The 23,219-nt window shown below is 36.6% G+C and overlaps 1 protein-coding gene across 3 annotated transcripts in view; it reads right to left on the bottom strand.

The window, feature by feature from the left end:
• The window catches only part of XIRP2 (xin actin binding repeat containing 2), a 367,676-nt gene that overhangs the window by 108,903 nt on the left and 235,554 nt on the right, over positions 1-23,219 (bottom strand). For all 3 annotated transcript variants that reach the window (XM_025404417.1, XM_025404415.1, XM_025404413.1), the window contains one exon: positions 16,856-17,009. Coding sequence is in view for 2 of the 3 variants with exons in the window: in XM_025404415.1 (XP_025260200.1) it covers positions 16,856-17,009 (154 nt within the window). In the remaining variant the exon portion in view is untranslated. The remainder of the gene's footprint in view (positions 1-16,855; positions 17,010-23,219) is intronic.

The raw sequence follows: 23,219 nt of genomic DNA, 5'->3' as shown, positions 1-23,219 counted from the left end.
TCTATTGTATTGAGGAAATAAGAGATAGTAAATATTTTTTTTCTTTTTACCTATCCCAGGTTCATGCCTAGGACCTCTGTAACAAAAGACATATTAACATGAGCAAAGCATACAAATGGATTTAATATAAGTTTTATGTGACACAGGAGACTTTATAAGGAAACGAAGACTCAAAGAATTGGTTGAATGTGAGTGTTTTTATGTGTTTTTATGCTTGGCTTGAGGAGAATGAAAAATTGTAGAGAACTAACAGCACAAAGGTATGAGTTGAGTGCAGTAAACTGGAGGAGGGGTAGGGGCAGCAAAATCTGTTCTAGATTCCTCTCTGTGTCCCTGTATCTTTGGAGACTCCAAAGGATGCTCTTCTCCTTTTGGTATGGGGAGCACACATCTCATGTGGAGTTTTCATGACCTATTTCAGAACAGAAGGTCAGACAATACTTGCTGCACATGCTGTTTCTCAAATTCCTTCAGCTTAAAATATTCAATATGCTGGGGTGTCATATGTTAGGGTAGCATGTCCTGAATCCATCTGAAACCCAAGCACACAGTTGGGACATTTCTCTCACAGAGAGAACTGCCAGTCACATGTAACTTACTTCAAGAATTATTGAAGTTGAGTTACAAATTTGACAACAGAAAAAGTGAATTGATATTACCTCTGCAATCACTTGACACCTTACTAACACACAAATAGCTTAGAAAATATCTTGCCAGGCTCAAGAGCTAATTCCTTTGAAATCTGATAAGAAATTGAATTTTTTTAAAAAAAATAGTGAAATGGTTCTTTTGTCCCTAATAATCCCATAGCAACATCCATGCACCCAGTTTTTTTCCTTCAGTGCCACAATTTGCAATTGCCTATTTCATTAAGATTTATGTAATTATTGTCTGCATTCTTAGCCAGAACATAAGCCCCATATGGGCAGAAACCACATTTTGAAGCAAGCTTCTTTTCGTTTTGAACTGCAGCTTGCACTAAGAAATCTGCATTTTAACATTTGTACTAAGAGGATGATTTGAGAAACTCTGGGCCAGACCATAAAAGTTGGGAATTTATCGAGGATGTTTATGCATGGTTGCATTGTCAGTGCCAATGCCATACATATAATTGGTGTTAACATCCTCCCTTAGAATTGAGATGACTATGCTCCTTAGAGAATGTTTTCCTATCATCTTTCTTTTTTTGTGTTTTTAAAAATAGATCTAGGGGTAAAAGTACAGTTTTGTTATATGGATATGTTGTGTAGTGGGATATCTGGGCTTTTAGTTAGCCTTTTTGTGCCCCAGAATTTATTTCCTGTTATTTCTTACTCCATTCTATGGCCTGGCCTCCATAGGAATTCAGCCCATTAATACTTAATAAAAGCCTTCTTTTTGCCATTAACAACTTCCAACATCACTTAAGATATCTGAATTGCATCCTATAAGCCTAATGGAATGCAAACAATTGAGGCAAAATCTATGGTAACTCGGACCCAATACAGATTGCTTAGTAGTACTATGAACATTGAATTCATTTCTTTGCAAACCTGTAGAAGAATCTAGACTTTGCTCTTCAGGTGGTGAAATATGCTAAATTGAGCTAAATCCCAAAACAGGATTTTTGAAGTTGTAGGATTTTATGTTAACCTTTCCGTAAATACTCTATTCACTAATATTTTTAAACTTGCAAGTCTCTTGCAAATTTCCACTAAATTAAAAGGAAATTGAGATAACAATAATTTCTAAAATATATGGAATTAAATATCCAACAAAAGGCTAGTTTCACTGCCCAAATCACTATATTTTAATATGATAGTTTATATTGCAATACTAAATTTAAACCTGACTTTTTATAGCTTAACAATTCTTAAGAATATAGGTGTGCCAATCATAATACTATAAATACTTTAATATATTTACTTAATCAAAAAGTTGCCCAATGTCTTAAGGATTTTTCTCTATTTTAAACAATAATACAAATAATACATCAACAATGCTTTCTTCCTTTAAATTTTAAATAAAACACAACAACATATCAATGCATCTCAGACATTTCCTATGTCATACCAACCTCACTATCTCATTCTTCTCAATTTTACCTTATATTTAGGTAATGGATGAATCATGATTTATTTAATCATTCGCTTATATAATTGGCATTTAAATTGTATCCATTTTTTTCTAATAAAATCAATACTGCAATAAATATCCTCCATCATTGATAATTGTACCCATATATAGTATTTCTTTTGAATAAAGAGATAAATGCTGATGTAGAACTGGTTGACATTTTAAATTTTAATTAACCCTGTTACAATGTCTCCTCCTGTGATCATACTATTTTTATACTACCACCACCAACATATGAGAGGGTCTGTTTCTTTATACACTCCACAACTTACAAATGGTTACACAAATTTTTTGGCCATTCTGATGGAAAAAATTACACTTAATTATCATGTTAATTTTTGTTTCCTCAATTATTAGTAGTGCTACTGATTTTTTTTTAAGGAAGAAACCATTTTCTCTTCTTATTTATTTCTTTATGTCATTATTTTAGATCCGGGGGTACTGGTGCAGATTTGTTACATACGTATATTGTATAATGCTGAGATTTGAGCTTCTGTTGAACCCATCACTCAAATAGTGAATATAGTGCCCCATGTTTTCATATAATTCGTGTCCACTTCTAGTTTTTTTGTTGTTTGTATACTTTGCCCAATTTTAAATTTGGTTGTCTCTTTCTTGGCAGATGCTTCCTATATATCCTGGATATTAATATGTTGTTGGTTATATGCACTGTAAATATTTTATTTCTGTTTTTCTAGTACTTGAACATTAGCTAATATATTATTGCAACAGAACAAAGTTTAAATATTTTGATGATATTGAATCTTATATTTTATTTCTGTTTTTCATTTCAAGTGTTTCTTATAAATTCCTTTCTTCCTCTGAAGTCATAAATATTTCCCATATATTTTCTAATATTTCTTGTAGTTTTGAGTTTGGGATTTTTATACTTAGCTTTTAAACCATTTGGAATAAATTGTGTACATAATGAAAGACAAGATTGAATTTTTCTTCTAATGACAGACTATTGCCTAAGTACTAATTCAATGACTAGTCTATCCATTTCCAACTCACCTGAATTGCCACATATTTCATAAACTAAATACCCAGAGTATGCAGAGTTCACTTTCTAATTCATTCTTGATGTTTATGTGGACATAATTCTGCCTTCCTACACTTGTTGATTTTTATATGGCCTTTTTCTTATGTTTATTGTGATTTTTTATTGTGAGCACATGCTCACTGAAACTTTTTATCTATGGGACTTTTTTGAGACCCCAGCTGAAAGCATATGCTTCCAGAAAGCATTTGTATTTTGCTTTCGCTATCTGCATAGTGAATCCATTATAAATTAAGTTACAGGTTTGAAGCTTTCAGGATCTCACAAATATGTGAATTTGGGCCTCAATCTTGAATTAGGTTGGGGTGAGAGTCCCTAATTCTTGAGTTAGGAATTCCTGGGAGATAAAATTATTTTCCACCCATTCAGACCAAAGACTGAGGTAAGCATATTTTTAGTTTATCCTTTCACTCCTATATGTACAGTCCATTGTGTTATTCAGCTTCCTAAAGCATTAGTGATCCAACTTCCCATCCTAGATGAGCCCAGGGCCTAGTATCCTGAGTCAATTGCATGCTTTCATCTATTTGATTTATCAAAGTCCTTACCATCCCAGATTAATATGGAAACTAACAGTTTCTGGGCTTGCTCACCTCCCTAAAATTGTACTTTCACTTTGTTCCCAGTCTCAGTGGATTTCCTTTACTTTCTTAAAAGATTATTCTTTATTTTTATTGTTACATGGTATTTTTTTCCATTTAAGTCTATTTCCTTTCTGAGAATAAAATAGCCATATTGACTTTCTTTTGGTTAATATTTCAATATTTTACAAGTCCATTTTGTGTTGTATATGCCTAACTTTTTCTAATATTCCAATCTCACAATCTTGTCTTTCCACTGAAGAGTTGGGGCATTTACATTTATGAAGACTACTAAAATATTTAGAATTATTTCAGCTATATAATTTTGCAGTTTTAGATACTCTAATTATTCTATGCCTTTCCTTTCCTCCCTCCCTTCCTCTCTCCCTCCCTCCCTCCCTCCGTTCCTTCTTTCTTTCCCTCCTTCTCTTCTTTTTTCTTTCTCTCTTTCTTTTCTTTCTTCTTTCTTTCCTTTCTTTCCTTTCCCTTCCCTTCCTTTTCCTTCCTTCCTTCCTTCCTTCCTTCCTTCCTTCCTTCCTTCCTTCCTTCCTCCCTCCCTCCCTCCCTCCCTCCCTCCCTCCGTTCCCTTCCTTCCTTTCTCTCTTTCTTTTTCTTTTCACTTTTGTCACCCACACTAGAGTGCAATTGTATGATCTGGACTCACTGCAACCTCCACCTCCCGGGTTCAAGCAGTTCTCCTGCCTCAGTCTCCCAAGTAGCTGGGATTACAGGTGCATGACACCACACCCGGCCAATATTTGTATTTTTAATAGAGATTGGGTTTCGCTATGTTGGCCAGGCTGGTCTTGAACTCCTGACTTCAGGTGATTGCCTGCCTCGACCTCCCAAAGTGCTGAGATTATAGTTGTGAGCCACCGTCCGTGCCCAGCCTCTTTTCCTTCTTTCTTTTGAAGTGTTCAGGGTTTCTATTTTTTCTCTAGTCGTTAAAAAGTTAATCACTGTATTTGTATTTTTTAATTTTTTACTCCTAAAACTTTAAATACTTAAACTGATGAAGGTGTAAAGTTGATCCTTTAATTTTTGCTCTTGAAGAATACTTGAGAATGGTTTCATTGATCATCTACTTTCTGCGTTATGTTATTATTATTTGATATTTTAGTTCCAATTTGTTTTAAATCCCTGTGTCCAGCCTTAGGTCACTTATTCACTAGACCTCACAGAACTCAGAAGAGCCGTTATTCTCACCATTACAGTTTATTACAGCCAATGCATACAGATTAATTAGCAAATGACAAATAAGGCATAGGGCAGAGTCTGCGAGAAACAAGACACAAACTTCTAATTGTTCTCTCCCAGGAAAGTTCTACAAATGGTCCTACCTTAATTCTTTCACCAACAACGTGAGACAAAATGCATGAAGTATTACCAACCAGGGAAGCTCATTCTAGCCTTGTTGTCCATAACTTTTGCTGGAGGTTGTTCACACAAATATGGAGCATCTATGTGGCTGACCTTAGTTACTCATTCTCCATTTGCTCTCCCAGAGACCAAACTGACACAGCATGGTTCAAGGCCCCCATCATAAATCACATGTTCCGCATAAACAATCTGACCTGGATAAGTGCCCCAGGTTCACAAAGACACCCTTATCAGGCCTGATATTCCAGAGCTTGGAGGTTGTTTCCCAGGAGCTGGTTCAGAGACCAGTCTTTTCTTTGGAGATACAGGGTTTGCACATCCCAAGCCTGCTAAGTTAACCCTTTCCTCCACGCTGCCTACATTATTACTATTTTATATAGGTTCAGATTTACCCATATATTCAGCAATTTCACTGGCCAATATATTTTCTTCTATCTCAAACTACTTTTCCTGTGATATTGTTTGTTTCTGCTTAAGCATATTTCTAACGATTTCCTTTAATGAGGGTTTATTGATAAAAACCTCTTTGTTCTGGTTTTTTTTTTTTTTTTTTTTGAAATGGAGTCTCACTGTGTCCCCCAGGCTGGAGTGCAGTGGCGCGATCTCGGCTCACTGCAAGCTCCGCCTCCCGGGTTCACGCCATTCTCCTGCCTCAGCCTCCCGAGTAGCTGGGACTACAGGCGCCCGCCACCACGCCCGGCTAATTTTTTGTATTTTTAGTAGAGACGGGGTTTCACGGTGTTAGCCAGGATGGTCTCGATCTCCTGACCTCATGATCCGCCCGCCTCGGCCTCTCAAAGTGCTGGGATTACAGGCGTGAGCCACCGCGCCCGGCCTGGTTTGTTTTAACATGTGTGTATTTTGTCCTCATTCTTAAATTAAAATTTATTTGGATATAAAATTGGAAGTCAAAAATTATTTATCTCACTATATTAAAAATATAGCTTCATACCCTTTCAGATTCGATTTTTACTATTGAGCAGTTAGTTACCAGTTTGTCAATTTTCAAACTTAAATTCTTTTCTCTCTTTTAATTCTGTTTCTCTTTTCCTATAATTCTGTCGTACTGTGTTCTTTCACTCTCTTTTGTCTAGAGGTATAGACTCTTTTCATTTACCATGACAGGTCTTCATTATGCATCCTGCATCTGAGAGTTAGGTCCTTTAAAATTCAATTCTACAAACTGTTTAGTCATGTCTCTTTGAATATTTCCTTTCTTCCATTCTTTAACTCTGGGTTTTCAAGTAAATATACATTAGAATCTTTATTGTGTCCTTCCTGCCTTTTAATCTTGCTTTCATATTTGCATAAATTTATTACTCTGCTTTATATTCTCTATAATTAATTTCTTTTTCTTTCTTTCTTTCTTTCTTTTTTTTTTCCTTTGAGACAGAGTCTTCCTCTGTTACCGAGGCTAGAGTACAGTGGCACAATCTCAGCTCACTGCAACCTCCTGGATTCAAGCAATTCTCCTGCCTCAGCATCCCAAGTAGCTGGGACTACAGGCATGCGCCACCATGCCCAGCTAATTTTTGTATTTTTTAGTAGAGACAGGGTTTCACCATGTTGGCCAGGCTGGTCTTGAACTCCTGACCTCAAGTGATCCACCTGCCTCGGCCTCCCAAAGTGCTGGGATTACAGGCGTGAGCCACTGTGCCTGGTTCTCTATAATTAATTTCTTTGAATTTATCTTCTAGGTCATTAATTCTCTCTTCAGCAATATACAATTAGTTATATAACACATCTGCTGTATTATAAAAAACTTAATATTTTTTAAATTGTCTTCGTTTCTTCCTCAAATCTGACTGGCTCTTGGTTTTTATAATATGTTGTTTCAATCTTTTATTTTTCATGATATACTTTTAAAAAATATTTTAATCCAACTCAATATCTTTTGAATTCATTTACAGTTTAATTCTGTGTTCGCATTTTCTATTGACTCTTGTTCATGGTGAGTTATTTTCCTGTGTGTTTGTAAATTTTGGAATTTGCGTTAATGGTCCACCATTACAGATTGTGGTCCTTCACAGTGGCAATCTGAGAGGTGTGAAGGTGATTCCACTTTATTCCTGTCATGTACTCTGCAGCATAAAGAATCTACAACAACCTTAAGTTAATTTCTCAGTTTGGGGCTCCCTGAATATTTCCGGCAGTACATTTTGTGTGTAATTCTGCATGCATGCAGCCTTATAGAAGACTTTTTGCTCTGCTTCCTTCTAACATCCTGAGTTGCCAGTAAAAAGGTTGACTCCAATTTGACAGTTGACATTCATTTCTTTTTTTGGAAACATGCCCTTTTCCCATATCTGGACATTTCTGGGATTTCATATTAATAAAGGATCAATGAAAAATTTTATTCTATAATCTCATTGCATATGTTGCTACTTAATTCATTGGAACACTCTGGTCCATTTTATTTGATGGCTCCTACTATATATTTTTTCAGCTCTGAAAAGTAAAATTTTTCCCAGTGACTTCTTTAATAATTCCCCTTCCTCTTTTCTTTCAATTCTGCTAATTGCACTCTTTCGTGAAATCAACAATTATTTCCCCTTCCATTTGGTGGGGAACATTTTTGAACTTCCATTTTAATTAGTGCTGTCTTTAATTAGCTTAAAAAAGATGAGAATTTACAGTAGGAGTGGGAATTGTAGATAACAAGAGTATGGAAATGAAGGGCTATAGTGGATTTAATGTTTAATACACGTAGTATATAGAATATTATTGCATATAGTGTTATTCATTATTTTCCATTAGGAATTCTAATTATTTTAAAAACTATATATAGAATAAATTATTCTTTGGCATGGCATAAGCAAAAAACACCAGGAATGAGCAAAGATAAGGTTGTCTTTTGATGCAGTACAAGGATAGCAATTCAAATATCCACAGCAAACTGTCAAGAAAAACAGTTTCCAATTTCCAATGCAGCAGTTATTTAAACTCACCAGAATTCTTAATTCATTAAAAAGTATGGTCATCTGAACTTCCACTCATTGTCTAAGTTTTAATCTGAATTATTCTATGCAAAATCTAGGGACATTAAAATTTCTTAATAGTTTCCCACATACAATGTAACTATGAAGCAATAGGCTTCATATTCTGATGCCATATCCCAAAAGGCAATATGTCATTTTTAGGGATGAAGAGTGAAGATATTTAAGCAATGAGTCAGAAGTATTGTGAAGTGATGACCTAAAAAAGATTTGGAGGTGATATATCAAATTCTTCCCTGATGTGTATGGAAAGCAATGGTCTTACCACGTCACTAGAGAATGATTACATATCTCATAATAAATCAGAAACTATCTAGAATGTTAAGTGCTGAAATATTAAACAAAACAAACTATTAACAGAGTGAGTTTCCTATTGCGTTTGGCAAAATCTGATTTTTTTTAAAAGATGATCTTCAAAAAATAGAACAACTGGCTGTTTGTTTTAGCCAATACAAAGTTATGTGGTATTCTTCAAGAATTCCTGAGACCCTCTGGCTAGGACTATGTGTACTCTTATGAGTCCTCATATACTATTTCATCAGTTAGGAAGTTGTAAATAAAGAATCATAACAGTGACATGCAGAATTTATTCATAGAACATTATTTTAGCCCTATCTCCATATTTATGGCTGTAGAAAAAGAGCCAAAAATAGAAACACATGGCTCTTTGTAAATGTAACTTCTCAAAGACAAAAGTTTATGTGTTATTATTATTTGTGTTTTCACATTTATTAGTAATAAGTTATTCTTATATTGCTTTGTGGATATTATGTACTTTAAAGGGCATGTGAAACTACATTAAAAAGAAATGTTATGTTTAAAAGTTTAAAATTTATAGTTAAATTTTATTTCATATAATGAAGTATTTCTAATATTAATGTCTATAATGAATAATGTAGAGAAAATAGACATTTTAAATAAAAGTATTTGGCTTAACTCTTGAAAATAAAAATACATTAAAAACTTTAAATATTTTGAAAATTGAATTTTAAAAAGTAACATTGTTAATTAGCTAATTTATGTAGTGTCTTTTTTTTTTCTATTCCCCATGTCTGAAATATCTGGAAACATATAGGGTTTCTCTAGAATATTGTGTGGTTTTTTTTTTTTACCATGGCAAAAAATCACCAAATATTTCACTCCTTTAATTGGCAAAAATTGTTAAAATATGTCAACGAGCATATTTTTCAGAAGGAACAAGTTTTCCTTTTCATGCAAACCTGTCTTCCTAACCTGGCAGCTGAGTCTAATTAACCTCAGCTGGAATTGTTTCACTCATAGCTTAGAATCTAGCACCAATTCTGGCCCCAGCTCAAGGGGCTATGAAGACATTAATTGAAATGAGCTGTTAAGCATCAAACATATGGAAGTGCCCCTATTTTCTTCCAAATTGCTTACTTTCCATATCCCTTCATGGTTTTGCTGGATCTACTTGGAATTTCCACCCTTTCTCCTATCCCTCCTTCTCACACATGCCTTCTTTCTCTTCTTGGTCAACTCCCAGTCATGCTTCACAAACACTTTAAAAACTCAGCATTTCTATGAAGCATCTGTGGGCCCACGGACATATGTAGTTGCTTCCTGTATCTTTTACTGTAGCACTGTTCATCTCTTAGTGTTGACATTTGTTTATGAACCTGCCACCTTTCTTAAACTATAAGCCACTCAGGGTCAGGGTCTGTGTCTTCACATACCTATATCCCCAGTGCCAAGCACAGGACCAGGTCCATAGTTCCTGTTCAGTAAATATTTGCTGAATTTATAGATTTTACTACTGCTCCCATTCTGTGTTTGCCTCTGGTACCAAAAAGAATTCATTAGTAACTGAATTCTAGCTACTTATCAAAAGCTTCATAAAACTGCTTTATTTTTCCCACTTCTCTTCCTGCCTTTGTTTCTCCATTCCTCCTCTCCATCTTTTTCTCTCTCCCTTCATCCTTCCCTCCCTCCCTTCCTCTCTCCTTTCCTTCTTTCCATTTTTTCAAAACCACTGCCCCAGAACACTGAGTTTTTTTAGCCATGCCCTCATCCTTAGTGACTGGGCTTTTTATTCTTAAACTCAGTCTTGCTAGGATTGTATCACCAATACCTGTCATCAAACTTCTCTGGCATAGCACCTTCTGCACTTGTGAACTTCTAACGTCTTTATTTTGGAACACTGACAGTCACATGAGCTATGCCAACCTGAATAGATGCATGGAGTCATGAACTCAGTTTAAGAAGTGGGATTCTTGTATTTCACCTTTGTACTGACATTCTAATTTCAAACCCATTAGGTAACACGAGTTCCATGTACCCTTCTTTCTTCCTTTTTTTTTTGTGTGTGACGGAGCCTTGCTCTGTCGCCAGGCTGGAGTGCAGTGGCACAATCTCGGCTCACTGCAACCTCCACCTCCCGGGTTCAAACCATTCTCCTGCCTCAGCCTCCTGAGTAGCTGGGACAAGAGGTGCATGCCCAGCTAATTTTTGTAGTTTTAGTAGAGACGCGGTTTCACCATGTTGGCCAGGCTGGTCTCAAACTCCTGACCTCATGATCCGCCTACCTCGGCCTCCCAAAGTTTTGGGATTACAGGCGTGAGCCATCACGCCCGGCCTGTACCTTTCTCAGAATAACAAATTCCTGGTTTGGCTCTCATGTGTGGGTTCCAATCCTTCAGTCAGCCCTGTGGTTCTACCTGAACTTTTTGCCCTCTGCTCTTCTTTCTTGGCCTATTCCCTGTAGAACAGAATACAACAGTACCAGAAATCCACAAGGTGCAGACTGATAAACCAGGGTAGCAGTGGTTCCACACACTTCCCATTGGTGAGAGTGGCAAGATATGAGGATTTTACTGCTGTGTGTTTCCTCTATCTTCAAGTGACTGCAAAAACCCAGCAGTATAGTTGCTCCAATTAGAGGGCCTGGGATCAGAGAACATTCTGCCTCAAATCTTAGGCGATACATTTGCCTTTAACAAAATATAACTATGTATATTTTTTTTTATATTTTATTTTTGAGACAGGGTCTCACTCTGTCACTTAGGCTGGAGTGCAGTGGCATGATCTTAGCTAACTGTAACCTTGAACTCCAGGGCTCCAAGGATCCTCCTGCCTTAGCCTCCCTGGTAGCTGGGTCTACAGATGTGTGCCGCAAGCCCAGCTAATTTTTTATTTTTTTGTAGAGATGGGAGAGTTGCTATGTTGCCCAAGCTGGTCTTGAACACTTGACCTCAAACACTCCTCCTTCCTTGGCCTCCCAAAGCACTGAGAGTATTTACTTATTTAAGTCTTTGTTTAAATGTCACCTTCCCATGTGGTTGATTCTCACCATCCTAATTAAAATTACAAATTTCCATCACGCACCATTCCCTCTATCCTGGCCTATGTTTTCTATAGCACTTGCTGTCTTCTGATATATCATTTACTTCTTCATTATTTTATCATCCAATGTATGTATCCCCTGTTACAAAATATGCTCCATGGGCAGAATTTTTTCTTTTTCTTTTTGTCTTTTATTCATTGATGTCTCCAAGCACTTAGAATAGTACCTGGCACAAATAGGCACTCAATACATATTTGCTTGATGAATGAACAGATGAATGGGCAAATGAAAACAGCACATCAAAAATATTTGGTAGAAATACGTACACATTTCTGACATTCTACAATCAGAATATTAAAAATAATATATTTAGTTTTTTCCAATTTCAGGGTGAATGAATGATTTTTTAAAGGTATACTTAAATTTCTTGCTATCTTTCTTTGATGGCCTCATGTTTTAAAATTAAATATGACCAAGTGCAAGCTCAAAATGAGTTCCTGGGATTTTGGAAATTTTCCAGCATTCCAAGGTGCTGATTTATAGTTACCACGTGAACGACCTCATGAATAGACCTTTCATTACATATTCCTCAGAATAGCAAACTCCCAGCTGCCCCTTCCTACTGGGCCATGACTTAACTCTGGAATGTGTTTTGACTCACTGACTATAATAGTGACTAAAAGGAACATGTGGGAGTCATCAAAAATCTGCAGGTGGACCCGACTTTAAGAAAAAGAAACACTTAATTGGGTAAGCAGATTAATTAGAGATGATTACTGATATAAAAATTAGATTATTTTACAAAGGCCATCACCACAGAATTGTTTTAGATGGTGATCCACTGACGATATTTTTCCTAATGAAATGTCTCCTATATGAACTAAAATAACATTATTTGGGGCATGAAATAAGGTAGAGTAGGTAGGGAAGCAAGTCTGCAAGCAGAAGCGAGTGCTGGTAGTCCTGGGTCCACCATCGTGTGTCCGGAGACCAGGTGTCGATGGTGTTAGCTGGAACTACTCTGTGATTAAATGTCTGATTTACTTATAAGTTTCCAAAGAAGCCCTCCCTGTTTCATTAAAGAAATGGTGCTGTTAATTTTAAAGTCGCCTGTTGCTCCATTTCATTTAACTTTGTTAATCTTAGGTATTCAGAAAAAGGTTTGCTTCTGACCTGAGGGGATTCATATTTCCAAGACAATGAAGCTCTAGAAAAGATGTTATGGGGAAAAAAAAAAAAAAAAGTAAAGCCTCACAGTAGTATTTCTGTTTCTATGATAAAACTATTGCTTTATCAGCACATTGAAAAGGGAACACAGTTGAAATTATATTTTTCTTAATTTTATCACTAGAAAATACTAAAGAGAGGAGATCATCCCCAGCTCTCGAAGGCAACTTTTTAATATGTGAATTATTGTTATTTACCTTTTATCTGTTTTGCCAACATGAATTCTCTTTCTGCTTATACACATACATTTCAATAAAGGTAAATTAGCAGGTAGAGGATCACTTAAAATGAATAGTTAGCATCTGGATCAACTCTCATGAAAGGTTGGACAGTTAGCTCATGGGACGAATGTCAGCTTCCAATATCATGACAATTTAAATGTACATTACTTAAAATTCAATGAAATTAGCAATTATGTTGGTCAGCTGCACTAGCTACTTTTTAATTGCGTAATAGCCACATGTGGCTAGTCGTTACCATGTTGGATCGCACAGATATAGGACACTTCTATTATCATTATCACAGAAGTTTCTTTTGGACATCATTACTCTAAAATGTCTGATTTTAAACAAAAAAATAAGATATGTAAATGTCAGTCACACAAATACATATATTATACATACTTCAGTATTTTAGAAACATTAATGACTGGAAGGATCCCCTCATGTAAAGAGCAGTAGAAAACTGAAAGAACAGATGTTCAGTTTGTTTTGTGAAACCTGCCAGAGGAGATGAATGGCCATTATAAGAATAAAGAATGAATTTAGTTTTAATCGAGCAGAATAAAAAGAGAAAGACAGTAGGTAATTTCCAAGGTTTATTGCAAAAGCCTTGAAAAAGCGACTTTGAATATATATTTTATCTTTTGGCATTTTACATGTTGATGACTTAGAAGATTAAAATTAAAATTATGAGTTAGAGAATAAAAGTGAAGAGCAGACAATTGTCATATTAGAAAATCCCAAGTCATATAAATTTGATGCACATGACCCATTCAATTCTATACTATTTGAAGTTTCCTTGATCCAGAGTTTTTCAGCAGAAAGAGTAGATTTTTCAATTCTACATACATGTACGTCAAACGCCAGTACCTAAGACTTCCAGTATTCACTTTCCAACTTGCTGGTCTTAAAATATCTAAAAGAAATTCAACAAATCATATATATATATATATATATATATATATATTTTTTTTTTTTGGAGATGGAGTCTCGCTCTGTTGCCCAGGCTGGAGTGCAGTGGTGCCATCTCGGCTCACTGCAGCCTCCACCTGCCAGGTTCAAGCAATTCTCCTGCCTCAGTCTCCCGAGTAGCTGGGATTACAGGCATTCACTATCATGCCCAGCTAATTTTTGTAATTTTAGTAGAGATGGGGTTTCACCATGTTGGTCAGGGCTGGTCTCAAACTCCTGACCCTAGGTGATTTACCCACCTTGGCCTCCCAAAACGCTGGGATTACAGGTGTGAGTGACTACGCCCGACCCAACAAATCAGATTTTTATATTAGTATAATACAATTAATCAAATCATTTACACTGATTTCTTTTCTTTCATATCCCATCATTATCAAATTACCCACATTTGTCAAATTATGGATTTACTATGCTCGACATTTAATGTCATATGATCTAAGTCTTCCTAGAATCATTTTAACAAATGTTAGAGTATATTTCCAAGAAAATGTGAATGGAATGCACCAACATGCACACGGGAGCACTATGGTTTACTTGACACCAATACATAAGTGAGGAAATGGAGTAAATGAAACAGAAGTGGTGAGAGTAATTGTCCACAGACTGGGAACCTGGGAGTGGCTCATCGGGCATAAAAAGAAAGGCTGGGGAAAATCATAGCACCTTTCTGTGCTGTTCTGGTCCTGCAGTTGAGGATATTGGAGTGGAAATAACCTGACAGGCATTGCTAGTTCTGTCCTGGAATGGAGTTATCAATTCACACTGTTTACTAAATTTTAAATATGCAGGATATTAGGTAGTTGCACTTAAATTATCTATTATAAGTGTAATTTAAAAAATCTACTGCTTTTCATATTACTACAAATAAATACTGCCTCAATATGAAACTCTTACGGCTAGTTAAGATGTTTAACTAATATATAAGGCTGTCGCAGTCACTCATATAATTGTATAAACTCTGAAATCTTTCAGTTATCACACTTTATTTAGAAACAAGTGTTTATCTTTTTGGAATAAAATAAATCTTTATAGCAAAACAGCAATATCAAAATGCTCTTGTTTTGTAGGTTTCGTCCAGTTTAATTTGCATGCTGTCCAAGTTAACTAAATTAAGTATTAAAATAGTTTATTATTGTTCCAACAGAGATAGAAATTTGGGGACCTGTGAAAGAATGAAAAGGATTCCATAATGAAATAATTTTGTTTTTTTAAAATGTATTGATACATAGGAATTAGAGTTATTGTGCAATATACAGATAAAATGAAATTAAAATTGCTGCTATGTTCATCCATCTTGCAGATGCAATTTTCCCACCTTGTGTTTGCAAGTTTACTTCTTGTTATTGTCAGTGTAACTGGAAATGTGTATTTGAGGTTACTTTTAAATTTAAGTCATATCTTGACAGTAAATAGTGGTTACACTCCAGAATACTTTTTCTAAGCTTTTAAAATAAAGAGGCCTTTGAAAACCTTTGCATGGAAATCAAAGAAAACACAGACGAGGAGAAGTAAGATGTGATGAGTGGAGTTAATTATCTCGTGTAAGTCCGATCAGTTTGCCAAACTCATTTTTGCCTCCCTATGCTAAGCTCTCCACAGGAAAGAATCATCAGAATATAAATCATTCCTTGAAGCTTCTCTTTTCTTGGCCTCTGCTAATCTAATTCTTTTGCATTCAGCCAAGTGCCCATAAAGTTTAATCACAGGCCAGAAATATGTGGAGTAAATTCCTCAAGACTGATACTAATCATATTAGGATATTAATTGGGCATACCAAAATGAATTGAAAGTGAAAAAGAGATTGAAATCTCAATTTACATGTATTTAGAAATCCATGCCCAGGCCATCATTAGCAAACTCCCCTTCACTGTTTCTACACCTGCCTCCCACTCCAAATTACATCCTTATACCAAACGGAATCGGAATGGGCTGAACCACATGTAAATTCCCCTGAAAATCAGTCTGTTCTGTCACAGTGTACAGCTTCTCAAACTTTAATGTGCACATGAATCATTTGAGGATCCTGTTACAAGCAGATTTTGATTTAGTAGAACTGATGTGAGGCTGAAGGGTCTGCATTTCTAATAAGCCTCCAGGTGATGCTGATGTGCTGATTCGCAAACAGCTTTTTTAAAGTTTTAAAACAGAGTACTATTTGCTTTTCCACATTGTGAACTGTAATATTCCAAAGACTTTGCACATTGCTCACGTGGACTGGTGACTTAACAGTTTGCTACAAATATTCCAAATGATATCTTAAAATTTGTACTAATTATGATCTCTAACAAACACCACAAATACTACAATAGACATTAGTTGGTTAAAGAGGAAAAATCCAGAATGTGTCTAATCAGAAATGATAAATAAGATCTGTATTTTCCAATAAATTATTTATATTTTTCATGTCTGTCATTGTTGAAAATGATATTAGTAGTGTGATTTCTAACATATGAGCTATTAACTTTTTAGTGATATTTGTAAAGCATTAATCAAATTTATAAGGTTCTGTCTAAAATGTAACACTCTTATGTCGCTTTGTATTCCAAATTCATTATGCAAGTTTAGTTTAATTGTCTGAAAAGGAGATGCTTAAGGCATCTTATTATTTTTTTTTATTTTGTTACTGATAGTTACTCCTAGCTCATTCTTTTGGTACCCACAGACAGAAAGACAAGTATGTTTTTCTTTTATTTTCACAAAAGGAAAAGTCAGATTATGGTCAGGTACATTGTTTCAAACTTCTAATACTGAAAATGCTTGTTGTACTGGTTTATAGTCAATTAAAATATATTCTATTTAGTTATAAAAAACTAATTAAAATATAATAAAGATAGAGGTATTTATAAATACCTCTATTTTTCCTAAATTATATTTCCTAAACTATATGCAGTCATTATTTTCCTTACTAATTTTTAAACAAACCCCTCATATATTTTTTTTATTAACCACTCATGTTGTACGAGGTATGATCTCAAGAAAGTGTATCAAAATGCTATGCTAACCTTCAAAGATGTGGCTGTGACCACTTTCAGGTGACATCTTGTCACAAGATGTTTCCTCGCCTTTCTTGTCTGAGTCTTTCACAGAATCCTCCAGCTGGCTCCCAGGGTGACTCTTAAAAGCTGGCGAGCACAAACTTCGCTCAATTTCCACTTCCTGTTAGAAGACATTAAAGGGTTGTATGTTAAAAGCTATCAGTAGGAAACAGATGTGTTTTTTAGGGGGGTTAGAAGGCAGGAGTGAGAGAAGGAGGGAGTTTCTATCGTGAGTGATGTTTTCCAATATGCTTCGGGTAAAATTTTGATAACTTCGCCAAGAACTGCAAACATATATCTGAACGCTTAGTTTACTTTTCTGCCACTGGTTCCACTTCTGAATTAGCCTTCCTTTCATGTGTGTGTGTTTTTTACTCTCATAAAAGAGAGAGAGTGGAAATAAGGGTCACAATACAACATAATATATGTTAATGGATGCAACTTTCTAGGCCTGAGAAATGTTGATGAGGGACTTTCAAAAAATAGCAATGTATCAACATTATATGCTGAAGACAGAAGGAAATGAGTTTTTTTAATGTCATGCTCACCCTATAATAATAACCTGAGCAATTATAGAGTTCCCCAATTACAAATCCATTCAGCCAGCATACAGTGAGTAGTTTTTCAATTCATAAAGATTATGAAATTACTTCTTGAGATAGTAATTTAAAGGTGAAGAGATAAAAGATTCCCAAAGAAAGGAAGTATAAAGGATATTTCCAACATAGAAAGTCTAGCATTCCTTATTGTATAGGCCAAGTAATGTAATCAAATAAAACAAACCAAGCCAAGTAGACTAAATATTTTGAATAAAAAGTTGCAAAAAGTAAATGACCCAAGACAGTTCAAGAAGCAAAAGTCTAATTTTTACTATGTCAAGTAATATGTTGAAAATGTTTTCAACAGCTACACCTAAGTTAAAGATTTTCATACAGGAGGTCACACAGTAGTCTCCCTGTAACTGCAGTTTTGGTTTCTGCAGTTTCATTTATCTGCGGTCCACAATATGAAATGAAAAATTCCAGAAATAAACCATTTATAAATTTTAAATTGCATGCTCTCTGAGGATCACTCCATCTGCCCAGGACATGAATCATCAGTTTGTTTGTCCATACTACCAACCATGATTCACTTAGAAGCCATCTTGGTTATCAGATGGACTATCACAGTATTGCAGTGCTTGTGGTCAAATCACTCTCATTTAACCTTTATTACAGCATAGTGTTTTAGTTAGTCTATTTTATTATTAGTTATTGTTGTGAATCTCTTACTGTGCTAAATTTAAAAGTTAAACTTTATTATAGGTATATATGTGTGGAATAAGACATAGTATACACAGGGTTCAGTACTAGCTGTGGTTTTAGGCGTCCACCAGGGGCCTTGTAACATGACCCCCGTGGATAAGGGGAGACTACCGTATTTTTCTAAACAGCGATTCAGATGATGATGTCAGTAATTGTTTTTCACTTTTGTTACCTCTTAAGTACACAGACATGAGTGAGTCAAGTTTGAGAGACAGCTAAAAGCTTCGAAACATTTCTTAGAGTAGACACATTTTCTATGTCTTTGCTATGGTTAGAAAAGTTTTTCAATTTATATATAATATATACACACCTGCAAATATATATATACATATATAACATGTACATAACAAGTATATATGAAGATATATATTCACACAAATATATAATATACACATACACATGAATATACATGAGAATGAATATATTCACTATGTATATGTGTGTACATACATTTATTACAAATGTTTGTATATACACATATACACACATACATATAAAATCACTAGAAATATTGGTAACTGGTAATCACATCATCTTTAGATACTCCCAAAAAATATTTGATGTATGCTGTCTTCATTAGAGTGAACTTTAACTGAAACTAAAAACAACTGCAGGAGAAAAATAGAGAAAAAGAACTTGTCGTTTTTTTCAGGGCATTGCCTTTAACATATGTGTTTCCAACTATTACAAAAAATCCATATGTTCATAATTTGTAGTGAGGTATAATGCTGTTGAGACAAAGTGTCAGTCATGCCACGACATGTGGCACGAGTATAACATCCTTCTCTGAGTTCATTCTGGTGTCCTCTCCACTGTCCTGGAAGGTGACTGCTATGACATGAACACATTATGTTTGCTTGTTTTATTTCAGCAATTTTATCCAACTGCTAGCATTGCAAAACAAGATGAGATAAATAGAAGGTGCAGATGCCTACAAAGTTGTGATTTTTGTTAGGAAAATTTATGTTTTGGTAAAAGGTGGAACACTGAACATGGTCCATGGACTGAGACTGATGATATTAAGGAATAACTTCTGTTTCATATACCTACATGGAAATGTGATTTGATTAAATTTTAGCTGGTGATGACATTAACTTATACTATATTGGTATTCTCATTCTGGAATTCACAAGTATCAAGAGTGCATCTTGTATAGAGGCAGTAAGGAACAATCCACATGTGGTGGACCTATTTTCAAGCCCTAGTCATCACATCAAAGTCATTCTGAGGCAAGTTCTTCAGGGCCTGGCAAGGGGTAAGGAGGCAGCTGTGTAGAGATATAAAAGAGCTTCTTGGATGAGGTTGAATTGAGCTCTCCCCAATCAAAGCAGTGATCCGCTTTAATCTCTCGTAATCTGTTTTATACACTGTGCTTCCACAAAAGATTTACTTTGAGTAAAAATCTATAGGCTTAAACAAATGTGTAAAACACCAGTTTAGAAGGAACAAATGCAGCATTTCACAATGAGAAAGTTGGATTCAAGCCCTCCCTTGGCTACTAGTTAGCTTTGTGGCCTTGATTAAGTCACTTGCCATTTCTAGGACTAAGTTTTCTCAAATGTTCTTGGAAGAGATTTGGTTATTGGATGCCTAATGTTCAACAACCAACTACTAGTGGTATAATTTTGTTTAAAATAAAATAAAGAAATATGTTTCACCTTTGTTGGCTTCCAGTCTAGTGAAGGAGGTAAATGGTAACGAAGCCCAGGAGTCAGTATTAAACATGCATCTCTAATGCTGAGTATCTCAATGGGGGAATTAACTCAGTGAGAAAGAGAGAGCCGTGCACAGGGCTCTCCTGGGGAAATGACTTTCAGCTGATATTTGAAGAATGAATGGGGCTTAACTACGTGAAGAGCTTTCCAGGTGAAGACAATATGTGCAAATGTCCTGGACTGGGAGGGAGGACAGAGCATAGAGTAGGTGGGAGCTGGGAGGCTGAAAGAAAACACATGGTGCTGGATGGCCTGCAGAGGCAGGCCGGGACCAGATCACAAGGCCTGCAGCACTGTATTTACTTTTTTGGTCTTAGCTCAATGGGAAGTTACTGAATGTTTTTTTTTGTGTGTGTGTGTATGTGTGTGTGTGTGTGTATACATGTGCACGCATGACATAATCAGATCTGCCATGTGAAAAGTGCAGTCTAACTCCAGAACATGATTTCTCAATCTTGTCAGTGTTATCTGAACCAGATAATTCTTTGCTGTTAGGGCCTTATTCTGTGCATAGTAGGCTATTTGACAGCCTTCCTGGTCTCTACCCACTAGATGCCAGGAGCATTTGTCCCTAGCTCTGGAGTCATAACTATTAAAAGTGGGTTCACACATTGCAAAAGCTCCTGTGGGGAGCAAAGTCATTGCTGGTGAAGAGCCACTACTCCAGACTGGGTTAGAGTAGAAGGTTACAATACACGTGGAAAGAGCAGTTACTATAGCAGTACTGCAGGCAAGTGATGATGATCTTAAAGAAAGAATGGTGATGGAGATGGCCAGAAGTGAACCAAGTTGAAAGCTACTTAGGAGGTAAAACTTTCAAAGTTTGGTAATGGATTGAATCAGAAGTCTGAGAAAGATAGAGAGGGGAGGGGAGAGAGAATGAGAGAGAGAGAGAGAGAGAGAGAATGGGAGAGAATTTAATTTTTCTCTATGGCATGCACAACAAAATGGATTGTGATGCTATTAAATGATGTCAAAATATCAGATAAAGGCTGGTTTGAGGGAGATGATAGATCATGAGTTGGGTAGCAAGATGTCCAAAAGGCAGTTGGATGTGTAGCCCTGGAGCTTAGAGGAGAGGTCCAAACTGAACAACTAATTTAAGTCATCTGCTTTCCGTGGTAATTGAAACAACAGGCTTGAATGAACTTGCTTAGGGGCAGAGTATATAAAGTGTGATGGAGAGTGAGTCCAGAACCAAGCCTTGAAAAATGCCAAGATTAAATGTATGGCAGAGGAGAAAAATCAGAAGGAAAGAATATCTTTAATGATATTGAACTTGCACTGAAAGTATTCATTTGAAGAGGACTAAAATATATCTTGAGTTGAGCAAAATGGATGTCAACAGTTGAGCAAAATTGCTTCATTGCAAGTACAAAGGTTCGAAGGCAATTTGAAGTGGGTGAGAGAGTGGCTGGGAGATGGTGAAGGGAATTCACTTATTGAAAATTTCAGTGTTAATGTGGATGGGAGCAATAGAGCAGTAACTTGAGAGAGATGTGTTTTGTTTGTTTTAAAGGAAGAGTTTTGCATACTTTGAAAAGCTGACTCAAATGATTTAATGAGATGGAGATGCTGACTGTATAGAAGAGAGCAGGAACAATCAGTGAAGGAAAATTCCCGAGAAGGGCAAGAGGATGGAACCCAAAGCACGGATAGAAATATAGCCCGAAGGCAGCATAACAGAAAACATTCCTGTTCTCACTGAGGGGAAGGAGGGTCAAATTGAAGCAGATATAGGTGATTTGCATGCTTGGTTGCTTGAAGATAAGAACCCAGGCAGAAAGTTATCTATTTTCTCTGTTACAATGCAAAGTCTAATGAACATAGGAGTATTTGAAGAGAATGAAGAAAGTTTTTTTTTTTTTTTTTTTTTTTTTTTTTTTTTTTTTTTTTTTTTTTTGAGACGGAGTCTCGCGCTGTGTCACCCAGGCTGGAGTGCAGTGGCGCGATCTCGGCTCACTGCAAGCTCCGCCTCCCAGGTTCACACCATTCTCCTGCCTCAGCCTCCGAGTAGCTGGGACTACAGGCGCCCGCCACCACGCCCGGCTAGTTTTTTGTATTTTTAGTAGAGACGGGGTTTCACCATGTTAGCCAGGATGGTCTCGATCTCCTGACCTCGTGATCCACCCGCCTCGGCCTCCCAAAGTGCTGGGATTACAGGCTTGAGCCACCGCGCCCGGCCAAGAATGAAGAAAGTTTAACTTAATTGCTGGGGAGAATGGGGGAAGAGAGATGACTAGACAAAGATGACTGCGGCAGTGCAGCGCTGGGGGCCCATTTGAGATTGGGAATATTAACTCTGCAGGGCTACCAGTTGGGCCTGTTAAGTTACTTAGTTACTTACTAAGTCAGAAAATTCTCCATAGTTCTAGTTTGGGCAATGAGAAAGTATATAGCTGACTTCAGCCAGGGAGCGGTTTCCTGAGGAAAAGTATAAATAAAATGTGTATCGCAGAGTGGGGTTAGGGCAGGCAGAGACCAAGCACAGGAAATTTAGGTTGCCACCAAGAGATCTAACAGAGCGATTGAAATGATACACTGTGAAATGTAAGTTGGATTAAAAGGAAAGAAAGGGTACATTGGAAGACAGACAAAGGGTCCCCAGACTGAAGATCTTGGTGAAACTAAAGAACCCTTTTAGTGTGAATATTTGGCAAAGCAAATTGGAGAGAATCGTGACTGGGGCAACTGAGATGTTTGCTTTAGTTTGTAGAGAGTAGGGTAACTTGCTAGGATCCAGCTGTGACCAAAAAATGAAAGCTAGAGTAGAGGGAAAGTTATTACATAGGAGGAAACCTAGGAACTCAGGGGCCATGATGGTGTCCCAGGAAAATGGAAGGACTTGAAAGGCAGAGAAAAGTAAGTTGTGTAGCAATGTCCTTGTAAATGAGGGAAACCATTGAATGTAATAAATATCAGTCATGATGGTTGGTGGTTGGTGGGGAAGGTGCACCTGACTGAATGAGTCTCAGATGTGCAGGGTTTTTTTTTTCTTTCTTTTTTTTTGTTTTGTTTTGTTTTGTTTTGAGACGGAGTCTCGCTCTGTCGCCCAGGCTGGGGTGCAGTGGCCGGATCTCAGCTCACTGCAAGCTCCGCCTCCCGGGTTCACGCCATTCTCCTGTCTCAGCCTCCCAAGTAGCTGGGACTACAGACGTCCGCCACCTCGCCCGGCTAGTTTTTTGTATTTTTTAGTAGAGACGGGGTTTCACCGTGTTAGCCAGGATGGTCTTGATCTCCTGACCTCGTGATCCGCCCGTCTCGGCCTCCCAAAGTGCTGGGATTACAGGCTTGAGCCACCGCGCCCGGCCT

The sequence above is a fragment of the Theropithecus gelada genome, chromosome 12, assembly GCF_003255815.1.
Source record: "Theropithecus gelada isolate Dixy chromosome 12, Tgel_1.0, whole genome shotgun sequence".
In the NCBI taxonomy this organism is placed as follows: Eukaryota; Metazoa; Chordata; class Mammalia; order Primates; family Cercopithecidae; genus Theropithecus; species Theropithecus gelada.
Note: the sequence above shows the minus strand (reverse complement) of the source record. Positions and strands in the feature narration are given on the sequence as shown.